Source organism: Hippocampus guttulatus, chromosome 15 (assembly GCF_054856545.1).
Source record: "Hippocampus guttulatus isolate MCC_2025c chromosome 15, RoL_Hgut_1.0, whole genome shotgun sequence".
Classification (NCBI taxonomy): Eukaryota; Metazoa; Chordata; class Actinopteri; order Syngnathiformes; family Syngnathidae; genus Hippocampus; species Hippocampus guttulatus.
The window spans coordinates 16,425,226-16,441,761 of record NC_141275.1 but is presented as its reverse complement, the minus strand read 5'-3'; the positions used below and the strand labels follow the sequence as shown (position 1 = coordinate 16,441,761).

At 55.4% G+C, this 16,536-nt stretch overlaps 1 protein-coding gene across 3 annotated transcripts; it reads left to right on the top strand.

Annotated features, from left to right (window-relative positions):
* Nucleotides 1-4,081: 4,081 nt before the first annotated feature.
* Nucleotides 4,082-15,186, top strand: LOC147194268 (glutamate receptor 1-like). 3 transcript variants are annotated; one of them, XM_086130359.1, is made up of 18 exons: nucleotides 4,082-4,313; nucleotides 5,469-5,606; nucleotides 7,356-7,598; nucleotides 7,715-7,899; nucleotides 7,978-8,031; nucleotides 8,110-8,268; nucleotides 8,350-8,517; nucleotides 8,592-8,696; nucleotides 8,783-8,893; nucleotides 8,962-9,168; nucleotides 9,586-9,801; nucleotides 9,872-9,965; nucleotides 10,168-10,318; nucleotides 10,380-10,578; nucleotides 10,691-10,938; nucleotides 12,039-12,153; nucleotides 13,965-14,099; nucleotides 14,578-15,186. In XM_086130359.1, the coding sequence occupies exons 1-18, from the start codon at nucleotides 4,244-4,246 to the stop codon at nucleotides 14,764-14,766; spliced, it is 2,787 nt and encodes a 928-aa protein (XP_085986485.1). In that variant the 5' UTR covers nucleotides 4,082-4,243; the 3' UTR covers nucleotides 14,767-15,186. The 3 variants fall into 3 exon arrangements, 2 of the variants coding, with proteins under 2 accessions (XP_085986485.1, XP_085986484.1); XM_086130358.1 differs by having other exon boundaries at nucleotides 4,102-4,313; nucleotides 9,691-9,801; XR_015102979.1 differs by lacking the exon at nucleotides 12,039-12,153 and having other exon boundaries at nucleotides 4,102-4,313; nucleotides 14,578-14,725.
* The last annotated feature ends 1,350 nt before the right edge of the window (nucleotides 15,187-16,536 follow it).

Here is a 16,536-nt window from a genome sequence, read left to right as displayed (position 1 = left end):
GAACCAGTTGATCGGGATGCTTATCGGCTGATGATGAGCGCGTCGTTTGAATCAGCCGCCTTGGAGGGGGGGCAAGGTGAAAAATGCGCCGGAGCTTGAGAGCGCAAACCGGGCTGTTGCGCTCACACGATGACGACCCCAGGGGGCAGCCCTGCGCCGTTCACTAGGGGAGGGGGGGGGCAGACATGGAAATTAGGAGGGAATCACCGCGACTCGTCATTGAAGAAAGAATCCAATCAACAAAACAATGAACGATCGATCAATCATTGACGATAAGCGATTAACTGCGAGCGTGTTGACAACGTGGCGCTCGTACATTGAGGAGCACGCTCGCCCTCGTCGTCTCTCTCGCGCACACTCGCGGGAATCAGTCAATCTCTGGAGTCCACACGCGGCAGCTGCTCTCGTGTCACCTCCGCGGCCCACCGGGACCATCGCGTGAGTGGCGCGCGCGGACACAGATGTCGACGACATGTTTGCGCGCGGTGAGGATAAGCCACTGCGGGTCAGAGGTCAGCTCACGCGCAGCTGCGGCGCCGCGGGCGGCGACAAAGACGACGAGAACGATGAAGACCGCGGAGAGACGAGAAACCTCCTCAAACGGAAAGTGAGAGCGTCATCGCGCGAGTGGCCCCGGGGGAGGGAAAAACGGTCAAAATGAAGCCGGGATAGGGATGAGGAGGAGGAGGATGAAGACGTTGAACAGAAGGAACTTCCGTCAACAGGAATTGAGACCGCGCCAACACGAGTGGCCTCAGGGAGGCAACGTGGGAAAAGGAAGCCGGGATGACGATGAGGAAGAGGCGCAAGATGAGGAGGAGGACGACCCCCATGAGTGAATCCAGCGGGGTCATCGTGAGCCGACTTCCTTCGCGAAGAGGACCTTTGAGTCGACGTGAGCTCACCGGACACCACGTCCAGGGTCTCCCCGCTCTCAGGAAGTGACAAAATGCAAGCGGTTCCATCGAGTTGGTGGCGCGACGTCAGCGCATATTCCTCGTCGTCGGACCCCTGGTTGGGCGTCGTCACCTCTGAAACGGCCTGCGACCTCAAACGGAGCCCTCGGGTCGGTGCGGTTCGGTCAAGTCTGAGATGAAGCATGGAAACGGGGAGGGTGCCAGAACAGTACCCTGCGGTGCGCCTCAGAAAGCCAGCCATTCACCTGGACGGATGAGACGATCTCGGGAACGTCGGGAGCCCAGGGCACGGGGGTCCGGAGAGTTGACCCTGCAACTTCTTGGACGGACCGCTCGGCGGCGGGAGCAGAGCGGCGGCGCCGCTTGTTCTGAAGGTGTCGCGAACCTGAGCGGCGGCCCGTCGGCGAGCAGGATTGAGTCGTCGCGGTCCTGTGATGATGATGATGATCAAGGGCGAAGAGCTGGCATTATTCTGATTACGATGCCAAGTATCGTTGGCGAGCGTGTTTGTGGCTATTCAGCGGACATTTGTCAGCCGCTTCCTGTCGCCCGCAGCAGCACTTCCTGTCACAGCCATCGCACGCGCACTCGGCTAGCCGGCTAATGAGCAAAGGTTCATGGCTCATTTTCTTCGTACCAAGTGGACAGCGCTGCGTGGAGGGAGTAGTGGGGGGGGGGGGGGGGTAAGAGCTGTGGGGGGGGGGTCTCACAAAGGGTGCGCGTCGTCGCCCACGCAGGAATTGAACAATTTGTTTGTGCTGAACGCACACGCTGAAGTCAGCACAAACATCACGCCTCAGCGCAAAGCTGCTCCAATTTAACAACGAGATGCGAAACGCGCGTGCGCGCACTCACACACGCGCGCACGCACACACACACGCGCACACACACACACACTGCCTGACCTGATGATGTCATCTTGATATTTGAATGGCGCTTCAGAAAGTGCTGAGGAGGGAAAACATGAAAGGAAAACATTGAGATGCGCCGCGTAGTCGCGTGCGCGCGTGCAAGCACGGAGTCTTCGTGCTCTGCCCGTACAGATCAAAGAGCGTTTGAGAAGAAATGTCCTTTCGTTCCTCTGATTTGCAACGTGATCAACCAATCAATGCCGACGATTTCCCCGATGGCCGCTGAGCCCAAAAGGAGTCGCGACGCGGCCAACGGAGCTCATCTCTGCGCTCCTTGCCGGCAACGCTCCGGAACGCCTCTCGCCCAGGGCCGTGCATTGGCGTCCCCCAGCTGTGTTGCCCCCCCCCCCCCCCCGCAGTCCGCAGCTGGCACAAGAACACGCTTCGTCTTCATCGCTCCTCATTTTCCGCCTCGTCCTCTTGATCTTCGTCTTCCCGGAGGCTCGCGAAAACATTCAACGGCCCATCAAGGCGTCGTTAACGAGCGCTTGACGGCGGCGCTGCGCCGTGCGCGCGCCTGAACGCATCAACGTGCCAAAACGAGCGCTCGGGTGTGCGAGCGTCTCGTTTTTTTCCCTTTTCTTTCGTGTCTCTCGGAGTGTTGTTTAAATGCGCCGAGCGCGTGTCCGGAAGTCTCAAAATAAACCTTGCGCGTCTATTTTCAGAGAGGCAAAAGAAGAATGGATGATGTTCTCATCAGGTGAGAGACGCGGGAGGCCGGCAAATCTGGGATATGCTCTTCTGGGATGGCTTAAGTCACCCGCAAACTTAAGTCGTCTGCCGAGGGGGAGCAAGCAAGTACTTGTACTTTGTTACTCATCACCAGCGGGGTGAAGGAGGGGGAGGGGGGGAGGGGGGGCCGACCGAGGCGAACGCCGTCTGCCGGCGTTAATGGTCTCCCGCATGAATAAAACAGCGCGCCGCCCGGCTTCCAGGCACCCGCCATCCCCGCTTCCTGTCGACTCCGCATCATCGGTCGCAAACTCGGGGTCGGCGTCCCCGTCCCGGCCGCGCGCCTTCCGAGGATGAATAAATAACGCCGTATTGTGCCGCCACCTCGCACGAGCGCACGCTCCTTCACGCCGCGCTGAGCAGGGCCGACGTGCGCGAGCGCGGACGGGGAAGCGGACCGGCTAATTGGATGCCGCCGTCCCCCGACGTTCCTTCTGCTTCCGCGGGCCGCTGGCTCCGCCCCCTCGCCGGCAGCCGACCCGCAGCCAAAGCGGGACGCGGCGAGCGAAGGCCGGCTCCCCGGTGCGCATCCGCTGTTTGCTCGCCCGCTCGGTGGAAGACGACGGAATAGCTGCCTGATTTTGCCAGCTCGCCACGATTCCATCCGTCCATTGGGGGGGGGGGGGGGGGGGGGGGGCTTTAGCAGAGTAGCCCAGACTTCCCTCTCCCCGGCCAAGGCAACAATTCGGAAAGATCGAAGCATTTGCCGATTGCATGTCCCCGTAGAATCGTTGCTATGCTAAGTTGCAACTTAGCATTTTCCGAAGCGCTTTATCCTCACAAGGGGCGTCCTGGAGCCCATCCCGGCCGTCTTCGGGCAGTCGGCGGGGGACGCCCCGAACCGCTTGCCAGCCAATGGCAGGGCACACGCACAGACAAACGAGCGTTTGCGTTCCATCAGCCTGCCATGCGGGAGGAAACCGGAGTACCCGGAAAAAACCCACGCAGGCCCGGGGAGAACATGCAAACTGCACACAGGAAGGCCGGAGCTGGAATGTGCATTATTATTATTATTATTAGCGCAGGCGCTGTCGGGTAAACGCCGACGTGAGCGGGTGACATTTGGACGCATCGCGATGACGTCATGACGGGGCTTCTACTTGGCTCTTTGTCGAGGGGAAGTTCGTAAGAACTTGTGAAGCACCAACGAAGTGCACCCTGGTGCCCAACGAGGACCGGGGGGGGGGGGGGGGGGGAGTACAGATTTTCAACAACAGCAAAACGGATGGTTTGACATCATCTCTCGCCGCTCAAGCAGGACAGAAAGTGAAGACACGGGGAGCGAGGAAGGAGATGACGACCGCAAAGGCCAGAGAGACGCAGAAGCAGGACAGCAAGAATCCAAAAGAAGCTACGAGAACCCAGCCAAATGAACAATTAGGAACGGAGAGAGGATGACTCCAAGTAATGTGATCGCGCTCAAGATTCGCCATCACTATGAAGAGGAAGTCCAAATTTGTGTGTGCTGATGCTGCTAATTTGAAGGGGGGTGGGGGGGGGGGGCTTGATTCTGGGGAAAGCCCACGCCTGCACTCTCTCTCTCTCTCTGTGTCTCTCTCTCACACACACACACACAGGGATGTAGCGGGCGGGCGGGTGCGAGCGCGCGCAAGACGGCAGCTGCACGCAGCGCTCCGGAGGCTGCGGACGAGCGAGAAGGACGACGAGACGAGCGCCAGAAGCATGAAGACTCGACTTCTTCTCGTGCTCGGCTTGGCCGCCGCCGCCGCTTTCCCCGCCAGCGTCAACATAGGTGAGCTCACCTCGCGCGTAGGCGACACCCCATGAATCGGGAGGCGGCATCTCGTTTGGAAACTTTGCGCGCGTCACGTCACGCGCAATCGACATCGTACATCGGAAGTGCCGTATAGCGGCGCGTTGGCGCGCGCGTGTGTTGCGTGCAAGATTCCAAAGTGTGTTCAAGTTTGTCCACGTGCGCAAAAAAGTCATCAAACATTCATTTTAACTTAAGTTTAAATGCTGCGTGTGTGCATGTTCGTGGGTTTGCGCGTGTGTTTTCGGGCATTAGCGTGTCTGCAAGTTGCGTGTAGCCTGCGCGCGTGTTCGCGTGCGTCGGCGTGTGTGCTTGGACTGCCAGGCCGTCTCCCGACATCACACCTGCGCACGTGAACGCGCCATGCGCGGGCTGCCAAGCTCAGCACTAAAAATCACTGACATCACATATTTACAGGTGTGTGTGTGTGACCGATTAATAAGTGAGCGTGAGAGCATTTCCGTAGCGAATGTGAAAGCATTTCGTTCGTGTGCGCGTGTGTGTGTGTTCCTGTCGTGTATGTGAGAGTGTGTCGGCACTATGTGTGAGTGAAAAGAGTTTACAGTAAGTGAGAGTGATTCAGTAATGTGTGTGTGCGTGTGTTTGTGCTCCATATGTGACAGCATTTCAGTCAGGTTCAGTATGTGAGAGAGTCAACGTCTTATGCGCGAGAGCGTTTCAGTTCACGCGAGCGAATTCTCGTCGTGTTTCAACACAAAGAATTGTTTCTTTTCCCGAGAGCCTTTTAGTCCTGCGCGTGAGAATGCGGTACGAGTGCCCGCGAGAGTTTCAGTTTTCAGTCGTAGTGTCAATGCAAACATTTTCCGTATCGGATGAGGGGGGGGGGGGGGGGGGGGGCATCAGCGTTAAGAGTGCCCAACCCATTTGCGCAGCTGGTGGATGAGAGGGAGTCTGTCGTTTGCGTTGCACGGGAGAGGGTTGAAGTTTTTTTTTTTCACGTGAGAGCCACCAAGTCACGCGCGCGTGAGCGCTAATCCCTCATCGATGAACGATGATGTCGCCGACGACGCCCAGCGGTCCGTGCGCATGAGCGATCGACCGGGAAGCGAGGTGCCGATCGGGCCGCGCCCCCCCCGCCGAGACGACATCCCGACGGTTGACGTTTTGCCGCAGGAGGACTTTTCCCGGCCGGGTCGCACGAGCGAGAAGTGTTCCGCTTCGCCGTGATGCAACGCGGCGCCGACGTTCCCAAGCTGCTGCCTCAGATGGACGCCGTGGACACCGGCAGCAGCTTCGCCATGACCTACGCTTGTGAGCGCCTCTCGGCCGCCATCTTGGTCTTCGTTGCCGGCCTCGCCTTCGGCTTCCCCCGCCATCTTCCTCCTCCTCGCCTTTGTCATCCTTTCCCTCTTCATCTTCACCTTCATCACCACCGTCATGCTTTGCTTTCAAGATCACCATCATCATCATCACCAGCTTCACCTTCATCATTCCGGGATAGGGGGGGGGGGGCTGCGTCCCTAGTGGAGGGGCCCATCAAAGGTTGCGGCGGCCGGCGCACTAAGAGGAGCGAGCGCACGGGGCCCGAGGGCGCGGCGGCGTGGTTGCAGCCAACAATGCGCTGACCTCCTTTTGGTTGAGGCGCCGACAAAAGAAAAAAAAACAAAAACAAAACAAGCCACTGGTCACGCACGCTCGCTCTCCACTTTATCCACTCCCTAACGTCGTTTTCCTCTTTCGATTTCTTGCTGTCCGCTTCTACGTCTCGATATCGGCGACTCTACTTCCCGGGCCGTTTCCTTTTCCGCTTCCTGTTTTTTGCTCTCAACTTCCTGTTGGCAGTTTCCACTCATCTGTGGTCGCCTTGGCGACGGCGAGGCTCTCTGCCACTTCGCGTCAGCGGGACGTAGCATGCGCCAAAGTTGACAATGACAAAGTCAACAACTTTGGCTTTCAACCGGCACCCTCCGTCAATCTTATTATTGACAAAGACGGACAACGTCGAAACATAAATTCTCGCGGGAGAAGCTTTGGCCGCATTTCAATCCAGCCTTCACGGGAGCACAGAATCGAATTGTCCTGCGTGAAGGTTGAAGCGCAGTTGGAACAATTCACAGCCTGACTTTTGAGTGTCCGGAGAGTCCGAGTGTTGGAAGGCGAATGTGGCCAATACGCCAATGGCGTGCGAGCATGTTGCCAGTGCAAAAAAACAAAACCAATCAAATTATAAAAAGGAGCGGCCGCAGCGCAGTAAGGGCGCGACCTCCTACCCCGTGAAGGTTCACTTTTGGTTGAAACTCCAAGCGTGGTGTTCGCGCTCTTCAGGCCAAGACTGGACTCGTCGCTCGCCGTCGCGCCTGACCTGCTTCAAAAAAAAAAAGGCCAATTAAAATTCGGTGGAAACATTCACACATTCAATAGACAAAAGTGACCAAAAACCAACATGGTCGCATGCTAATCATTGGTGCGTCACTGCTCGAAGTTCAAAGATCGTATTTGTGACATCAAAGGCTTCACCGGCGCGACTCTTCAGAAGAAGCGAGCGAGCGAGCACTTGAATGACATTGCCGCTTCTCGAGACGGCAAGAGCCAAGCAGACAGATGGTGGCATTTCCCTTGACGGATCACATTCGGAGAAATAGCGCACGTCACACGCCGCGAACAACAACAAGACGGCGCCGCCAGTTAGCCGCTAGGCTAGCCGGACACTTGCGAATGAAGCGGGAGGCTCGGCGAAGACATTCAAACGTCGGGCAGCCGAGCTACAGTCTGACAAGAGTTCCTTCCCCGGCCCGCGTCACTCTGGCCTGGACCGGCGGGCACCCGCTTGGGGTGCGCTCGTTCACGTCAAACCCCAAAAACTGCAAAAGAGATTTTGTCCATTCAGGTAACGTCGTGTGATAAACTCAAGTCAAACGTGAGAGCTTCAATTAGCACGATAGCTTCGGCGCGTTGGAGGCCCGTCACAAGAAAACCGCAACGCTTTGATGCGGATTTCATGTGAACTCCGTGTCTGTGTGTGTGTGTGTGTGCGCGCGCGCTTGGCGTGGCGTCCGTCAGTCTGCTCGCAGTTCGCCAAGGGCGTGCACGCCGTGATGGGCGTGTACGACCAGAGGACGGTCAACATGGTGTCTTCCTTCTGCGGCTCGCTTCACGTCAGCTTCGTGACGCCGTCCTTCCCCGCGCCGGCCGACAGCCCCTTCGTGCTGCAGTTGCGGCCCGGCCTGCAGGGGGCGCTCATGTCGCTGCTGGACCACTTCGGCTGGCGGCGCTTCGTCTACATGTACGGCGCCGCGCACGCAGGTGACGTCGCGCTCGGGGGGTCAGGGGTCGCGTTTTGGGGCCGACGAGCCAAAGCGACGCCCCCGCTTGTCACGCGATAGCTTGAGCCATTTTGCGTGCGGCTGCGCTGCGTTCAGGCGCGTCGGTCCTGAAGAAGGTTCTGGAGCGGGCGGCCGAGCGAGACTGGCAGGTGACGTCGGTCAACTTGGACTCGCTGAACGAGTCGGGCTTCATCCAGCTGCTGGCCGACCTGGACTTCAAGAAGGAGTTCCAGGTGGTTCTGGATTGCGAGTCGGAGCGCCTCAACGCCATCCTGGGCCTGGTGGGTGCCGCTCGGCCTCGCCGTCCGTCCGCTTCCTCGTCCCGACTGAGCGTCCGCGTTGGCTTTTGGCTCCGTCAGATTTCGGCGCAGAGAAGAAACCTGAAGAACTACCACTACATCCTCCTCAACATGGTCGGCACTCGGACGCACGACTTCCGCATCGGAGCGGAGATTGTCCCGATTGTTTGACGCTATTGTGGTGTGTGTCAGGGCTTGGTGGAGCTGAACCTGACGGAGTTCCACGCGCTGTCCCCCAACGTGACGGGTTTCCAGCTGGTCAACTGGTCCGACCCGTCCGCGCTGAAGGTCCAGCAGGACTGGCGCAACTTTGATCCCAAAGACGGGAAAGCGGAGCGACGCGCTCTGCGGGTATGAGCCGCCACCTACGCCGTTTGGCTCGCCGCGAGGTCCTGACCCCCCCCCCCCCCCCCCGCTGCTCTGACTGGTCAGTACGCAGGCGCGCTGACCTATGACGGCGTCAGCGTGGTGGCGGCGGCCTTTCGCAACCTCCGACGGCAGCGCATCAACGTCTCTCGCCGCGGCAACGCCGGGGAGTGTCTGGGGAACCCCCCCGCGCCCTGGGGGCAGGGCATCGACATACAGAGGGCGCTGCAACAGGTCGCGCGCGCTCGCGCCCGCCGCAGCCGCCGCACGACGAAGGCGCCGCGCTCAGCCATCGTCTGCGCGCGCAGGTGCGGCTGGAGGGCCTGACGGGCCGCGTTCAGTTTGACGAGCGGGGACGTCGGACCAACGTTACACTCGCCGTGATGGAACTGAGCCGCACCGGACCCAGGAAGGTCGGCGCGTCCCGCCGAGCGCGCGGTGACTCGGCGGTGCGCGAGTGCCGTTGGATGAGGATCGGGAGTGCGTTTGTGCGATCCAGGTGGGCGTGTGGAGCGAGCAGAGGGGCTACATCAAGACGGCCCGCTACAAGCCCACCCCGGAGGAGTTCTACGGGCTACAGAACCGCACCTACATCGTCACCACCATCCTGGTGAGTCCAAGGGTCCGCCGGGGGGGCGGAGCGACGAGGTCAAAAGGGGGCGGGTCTGGCTGTGGCAGGAAGCGCCCTACATGATGCTGAAGAAGAACCACGAGCAGCTGGCGGGAAACGACAAGTACGAAGGCTACTGCGCCGAGCTGGCCGCCGAGATCGCCAAGCACGTGGGCTTCGCCTACCGGCTGGAGCTGGTGGGCGACGGCAAGTACGGCGCCCGAGACCCCGCCAGCAAGATGTGGAACGGCATGGTGGGAGAGCTGGTCTACGGGGTGAGTCGGTGTTGACGGTGTTGAGATTTGCTTTGTCCGAAATTCCGCTCCGATTCTCGAGCCCCTCCCTCCACGGACCAGGAAATCGACAACAAGCAGCCAACATTAGCCTTGGTGTTTGTGTGCGGCTATTAGATGGTTTTTTTTTTTTTTTTTAAATCGCTGCTCGATATGCCAACGATTTCTCCTCCAGGGAAAAAAAATCACGTTAAAAAAAATTTTTTTTGAATCCATATTAAAATAGCAATCCCATTCGGTCGGCTGATCCCTCTTGGCCACCGGGGGCAGTAGCGCGTAATACGGAAACCCAGACGCAAGCGAAAATTAGACTTCTTCCTCGTCGGACGCTCGACGGGCCCTCGTTTCAAAGCTCGTCAAAACGATGAAGCGAGACCGAGTGCCGGCTTCTGGGCGCAGAAGGCGGACGTGGCGGTGGCGCCGCTGACCATCACGCTGGTGCGCGAGCAGGTGATCGACTTCACCAAACCGTTCATGTCGCTGGGCATCTCCATCATGATCAAGAAGCCCACCAAGTCCAAGCCCGGCGTCTTCTCCTTCCTGGACCCGCTGGCCTACGAGATCTGGATGTGCATCGTCTTCGCCTACATCGGCGTCAGCGTGGTGCTCTTCCTGGTGAGGCCCCGCCCACGCGCGGCGCTCGGTCCGCCGGAGGCCTTGACGCCGTCCGTCGTCCTCGCGGCAGGTGAGCCGCTTCAGTCCGTACGAGTGGAAGAAGAACGAGGAGGGCGAGGACGAGGAGGATGAAGCTCCGCCCGCCTCTTCCAAACATGCCGCGGGTACGCCGTCGCCGACCTCATCTTCAGCATCATCCTAATTGTCATCGTCGGCGTCGTGGATTCTTGTCATTTTCATCCTCGCCTCCTCATCGTCGTCGCGACTGCGATCATCCTCATCAATATCGTCATTGACACCACCGCCATCGCCAATCGTCATTGTGATCCTCCTCCTCCTTCTCGTCCTCGTGCGCATCGCCCTCAGGACGTCCGCCTCCGGCGCCGGCGCACGAGCGGCAGCCTCCCAAAGACAAGGACAAAGAGAGTGCGGAGCGCAGCGACGACTTTGGCATCTTCAACTCACTGTGGTTCTCCTTGGGAGCCTTCATGCAGCAGGGCTGCGACATCTCGCCCAGGTCTGGCGCCGCCGCCGCCGGCCTCGACGTCGGGCGGCATCAACACGTCGCCTTCCCGCAGGTCGCTGTCGGGCCGCATCGTGGGCGGCGTGTGGTGGTTCTTCACGCTGATCATCATCTCGTCGTACACGGCCAACCTGGCCGCCTTCCTGACGGTGGAGCGCATGGTGTCGCCCATCGAGAGCGCCGAAGACCTCGCCAAGCAGAGCGAGATCGCCTACGGCACTCTGGACGGCGGATCCACCAAGGAGTTCTTCAGGGTCGGAGGACGCCGCCGGGACCCTCCTCCCTCGCTTCCTCCGCGCGCGCATTACGGCGAGAGCCGCTGAAAACGCATCCCAACTCCTTCTGTTTGTTTGTGGCCCCCCGTAGAGGTCCAAGATCGGCGTGTTTGAGAAGATGTGGTCGTACATGCGCGGCGCCGACCCGTCCGTCTTCGTCAAGAACACGGACGAGGGCGTGAGCCGCGTGCGCAAGTCCAAGGGCAAGTACGCCTACTTGCTGGAGTCGTCCATGAACGAGTACATCGAGCAGCGCGCGCCCTGCGACACCATCAAAGTGGGCGGCAACCTGGACTCCAAAGGCTACGGCGTGGCCACGCCCAAAGGATCGCCCCTCAGGTACTCGCTCGGGCCGCGCGCGCCGTCTTTTGTCTGCTTGCCACCGCTAGCCCGGCCGGCGGCGTTGGCCTCGCGAGCGCCTGTTAGCCTTAGCTCTTAGCCTCATTAGCATCGTTAGCCGCTAGGAAGTCTCTCGACGTGTAACTCCGACATGGTCGCGGCGGGATTATCGGGGTCGTTTGACGTGTCTTGTCACGTGTCTGTACGTGTTTCCCATGTTTGTGTGCATGCGGGTGTGCTCCGGTGTCGCCGTCTTTCCGTCTGTCTAATGTCCATGACTTCCACCCCCCCCCCCAACCCACCCGGCGCGTCCCTCTGCTCATCTGTGTGTCGGCCGACGGCGGGTGCCGACAGCCGACGCCTTTGGACGCTTTGGTCAGTGACGCCACCCGGCTTGGCGACACGCTAGCGAGCGCCCGTCCTCGCATGGCTAGCTTTCGTTTGGGGCTTCTTCGGCCAGCATGCGCTTGCTCACGTCGCTCGTTTGCGCTTTTGTCCAACATCGCGCATGACTCAGCACTGTTACTACGACAATGGGGGGGGGGGGGGGGTCATTTGGGCTCCAGTTGCTTAGCAACATGTCTCTCACACACACACACACACATTTCCAGTGTTTTTTATTTTTTTTTTTAAATGTTAACGCGTCTATCTTTGTGTGCATCTACGTCTTGGTCTAACGATGCGTTTTGCAACTTGTTTTGTAATTTTTTTTCATTTGGATTTTTGCATCTGCGCATGGAAGGGTGCGTGTAAATGTTTAGCGTGTATTTATTGTGTTCCTGTGCATCGTTTTTGTTTTGCGTGGGTGTGCGTTTGGTGTGCGGGCAGATTTCGTGCGAGTCTTGCGTATATGAACGCACGTGTGCATAGTTAGCGCGCGCGTACGACTGCGCCGGCGTCGGAGGTCATTAAACGCAAAAGGCCGCCCGCTGGGAAGCGCTTCCTGCGCGACAATGGCGGAATGACACGGCGTACCGCGCACGTCTGACTTGCCATTTTGAAAGAGCGGGAGCGAGAGAAGTGCGGCTAAGCGCGCGGTCTGGCGCTAACATAAGATAACATGGCGGCGGCTGTTGATGTTATGTTATGTTACATGTTAGAATTCCGGTGAACCTGGCCGTGCTCAAGCTCAATGAGCAGGCCGTGTTAGACAAGTTGAAGAACAAGTGGTGGTACGACAAAGGTCAATGCGGACACAAGGACGCCGGCAGGAAGGTCAGTTAGAGGTGGCTTGGACACACCCCGCCAATATCCCTCTGCCTCCTCACCTGCTAGCTCCCACGACCGACCCCCCCGCCCCCCCACCGCCCCCGCTCCATTTCCTTTCCTTCTTGCTTGTCATGTTTCTTTGTCCTGCAGGGTTTCTTTTTTTTTTTCTCTCTATATTTTGTTTTTATTTACATTTTTAAGGACTTTTTGTTTTTAAGGACTTCTGTTTTTATTTTTTTTGCTTTTCCCGATTCTATTTTGCTGTTGTCCTTTTGGGTCATATTTTGAGCGGGAATTTTGGGCTGTTTTTTTTTTTTTGGTCCTTTAGTTTTGGGTCTGTTTTTCTCCCATGATTATTTCTGACCTTGGTTTTTTGTGTATATTTTCCTCAACTGTATTTCATTTTGTGGACAATTTTTTCTGTTCATGTTTTTTTTGGTTATATTCCATTTTTATTTTCACATTTTTTATTGCGTCTTTTTTTTGGGTTTTGGTTGTCCTTTCTTTTTTAGAATTTTTTTTTTTTTTTTTTTTGCGGGAGGAGCATGAACGCCTGGTGAATCAGCATGAGTCCAGCAACCCTCAGAGCCCCCGCCCGCAGCGAAATGTAATCTTTGACATCCCCGTGTGGCCACGCCCACTGTTTGGAAACCATTCAGTTTCAATGTCAAAGGTCACGTTTTTGCCACACCAAGCAATGCTTCTGTCTCCAATCTGCTCCAAATTCTTTGCGGGTGCCGGTTAACTTCTCAACTTGCTGCTAATTTGCTTTCAACTTCACTCTAGCTTCCCGTTAGCTTGATTCGAAATTCGCGTTGACGTCCTGTTAACTTCCTGTTGATTTCTCATCAACTCCGGTTATCTTCCTCGAGCGTTCTCTTATATTCCTTTTCCCGCCAAATGCTTGCGAACGTTCACTCGGTGTCATTTCCGGGCACATGTACGACCTAAGCCAGTCTGACATTGACGTGAAAGAGCGCACTTTATTTTGAGGAAAAGTACAAGTGACTTCCCGTCTCATGTCCCGTGCCGATGTCGGGACTCGACCTGTCAATTAAAAGGACACTTTGGAGAGAAAAGCATCATGAACTCCCAGGCCCCGCCCTCTCTGACAGCTGCATGCAAATGAGGTCATGAAAAAGGCAACGTTTTTGTTCTTGAAGAAACTTGAAGGAAACGACACCGCTTTTTTTTGGGGGGGGGGGGGTGAACTTTCTTACAAAACTGAGTTTGTATTGCAATAAAGTTTCGGTTGCCTTTTTTTTTTTAAAGATTTCTCACAAGAGTTGACATTATTTAACTCTAAATTGCTTTCCTATCAAGTTTCTTAAGAAATGTAACTAAAGAATATGACTTCAAAGAAATTTTCAGTAGTTTAGAAATTTGGGGGTTATTTTTTATGATGAAATCCACTTTTTTTGACATTTGAATTTAAAGAAACATTTTCAAATCTAATAAAATTAGATTGAAGACACTGATGGGTTTTTTTTTGGGGGGGGGAAATGGAGTTTCTTTTTTAAAGATTCCCCCCATGACTGACATCTTGAACCGAGACACACCTTCTCCTGTTGGACACGCCCACTGCCCCATTACCTTGATGAGACTACACTTCCCATCAGCCTCTGCTGTATTACCGCAGCGACACAGACAACCAGCTGGAATCGAGAATGCCTTGTGGGGTCCAGTGTCATGATGGGAATTGTAGTTCTTTTTTAGTCCTCATTCATGCGCAAAAAGTGGAGTTGCGCAGCAGCGAATGCGTGTGATTGGTTGTCGTTTTTTGACCCCCGTCACCCCACCCACGTCCCCTCTGACAGGACAAGACGAGCGCGTTGAGCCTGAGCAACGTGGCGGGAATCTTCTACATTCTGATTGGCGGCCTGGGTGTGGCCATGTTGGTGGCGCTGCTGGACTTCTGCTACAAGTCGCGTCTGGAGTCGCGCAGGATGAAGGTGAGCAACAACGAGGAAGTCCAAATGGGGAAGTGAGAGGAGCAAATGAAGGAAATTGGGATTGGTTGGCTCCAATTGGTGCCCGTGGAGCCAGCAGCAACGACACAAACATATCATTCGGGGGACATAACGCAAGAAGAACTCTTACAAACATGACTGAAAGGCACTCATGCCACTAATGAAAAATAATTTGCTCTTATACTACTTAAAATGTTCTCATGTCATGTGCTCACACATGACAGAAATGTTTTCACCATCATTCAACATTTTCACATAGCTAGAAAGCTCTCACGCACTACAGAAACACTGCCATACATACCTACATATAGATGTGTGTGTGTGTGTGTCTAGTTAGATATGGTTAATTCAGTCGTGTGCTCTGTCAAGTGTCGAGCAAATCATTTTTCAGCGGTCATATTTCAGTAGTTTGTGTGAGACGTACACCGAGACGTCTCTCTGATTGGTTGCTCCCTGACAGGAGCTGATTGACGCCGCGATGCTGAGCAGCAGCTTGGGCGGGGCCCTGGGCCTGGTGGGGGGCGGGGCCCTGGGCCTGGCAAGCGAGAACGGCGGCATGGTAGCGCAGGAGTTGGCACGAGCCAGCGCGCCCGGCTTGGTGCGCGTGAGCAAAGCCGGCGGACTGGGGTCTCCTTCCGCCCTCATGTGACCGCGCCCCGTCGGAACGATCGTCCGCCGCTGTGAATCGAGTGCACCTGAATGCATCGGCTGGCTGAAGCCCAGCGACACAAAACTACGATTTCTACCACTATTTTCTTCTTCTTTTTAAGCCTGCCCCGTTGCTTGGGAGCCCATTCGCATATTGACTTCTCACATGTACGATCGCGTCTTTCACTTGCTCGTTGAACACGAAGAAAAACTACAAATACAAAACAGAGTCTGGTGTGATAATGACGGCGACAATGATGACCATGAGGATGGCAATGATCATGGTCATTCTTGTAGCACCCTCCCACATTGGGCAGGCCCGGGTTCTGCTTTAACAAGTCGCGGAGGCGCTTCCTGTGTCATATCATTAATGATTACTGAAACTACAATTTTAAAAATGACATAAATGTGATAGAACATATTTTTGCGCATATTATTAACATGAAAGCAAGTTATGACATTTGAAAGGCTTCAAAAAACGGGAAAAATGTGGTTCCGTTGTCGCAATGGCGGTCAAGAAATGAGTTTTACCGCCGTGCATGCGTGAGATAAAAATCAAAATACCGCATGAAAATCATAACATTGAAAACGAGGCGATTGGGGTGATATCTAAATATAGACACGGAAAACACATTTGAAACAAGACACAGTTCATTTTTTTTTCGAAATGGAGTGCAAAACAGACCTGCGCGACGCGATCACACAACACTGGCCTCAACACGAGACGGCGGAAACGAGTCCATTGTCACACACCTGGAATCAGTCCCCGCTGTCCAAGCCCGAAACCGGAAAACGGACTCTTCGCACGTCCAGCAGTGTTGTCCTCTCCTCACTACTGCTCCTGAAATCACAGCAGGACAGCACTGAGCTACAAGTCCACATCCCACGCTGTTGATCACGAGCAGGAAGTGGTCTCTCAACTCACCTTCTCATTGGCTGCCACAGCGAACGAACTCACGTCGCAAAACCGCCAGATTGCGCTGCTCGCGATTAGCAATGGTGTTAATTTAAACCAAAGGGAATAGACTTTAAACCTACACAGACAAATATCATCACCACCCCGGCAGACAAATGTCATGAACAAACAGCCAGGGACAACGGGTGGTTCATTCCGACGTTGTGTACGAAAGATTCGGCGTAACAACTTCGACATTACCTGTCACTTCCGCAGTGACAATTGAGGTTGCGTGAGATAGAGTCAGTCCCGCCCCCCTTGGACCTCAAAATAATTGGTTGAACTTGGCCGTTAGCCAATGACAGGACAGAATTAGGATGAATGACAGTTTCGACAGGGTTAGGCTGTAACTTTACCAAAACAATAAACAGATCTACATTTACCATATCGCGATCGTTGCTGTCGAAAATGAACATCGAATTAGCTCGTAACGTGAATAACACTTTACTTAAAGTACATTATCCGAAATTGAGCCGTGACTTAGCCACAGAACAATTTACAATGTCAATTATTTATTTGTTACTAATATTGATCAGCTTTTCTGGGTGATTTTGCTCACTCTCCACTGGGCTACGTTCGGATGACGACGATGATGATGATGATAATGACGATGGTGAACGGTGCTGGAAAATGGTCAATTCAGTAAAAGCGTCAAAATACATACACGAGAACACGTTTAAAAAAACTCTCAGAAAGTTTTTTCCACGGTAACGTGTGTACTTAACTGTATCTCTCCGAGTCATTTTAGGACTGAAATGTGACACACGAAATCCGCCACAATTAATATTCAGTTCGCAACGGCAGTAAAGAGTTTAC

Coding starts and splice junctions, on each gene's coding strand:
- LOC147194268 (XM_086130359.1), top strand. CDS start 4,244: ATGAAGACTCGACTTCTTCTCGTGCTCGGCTTGGCCGCCGCCGCCGCT. Junction 4,314..5,468: donor CCCCGCCAGCGTCAACATAG/GTGAGCTCACCT, acceptor GTTTTGCCGCAG/GAGGACTTTTCCCGGCCGGG. Junction 10,939..12,038: donor CCCAAAGGATCGCCCCTCAG/GTACTCGCTCGG, acceptor GTTACATGTTAG/AATTCCGGTGAACCTGGCCG.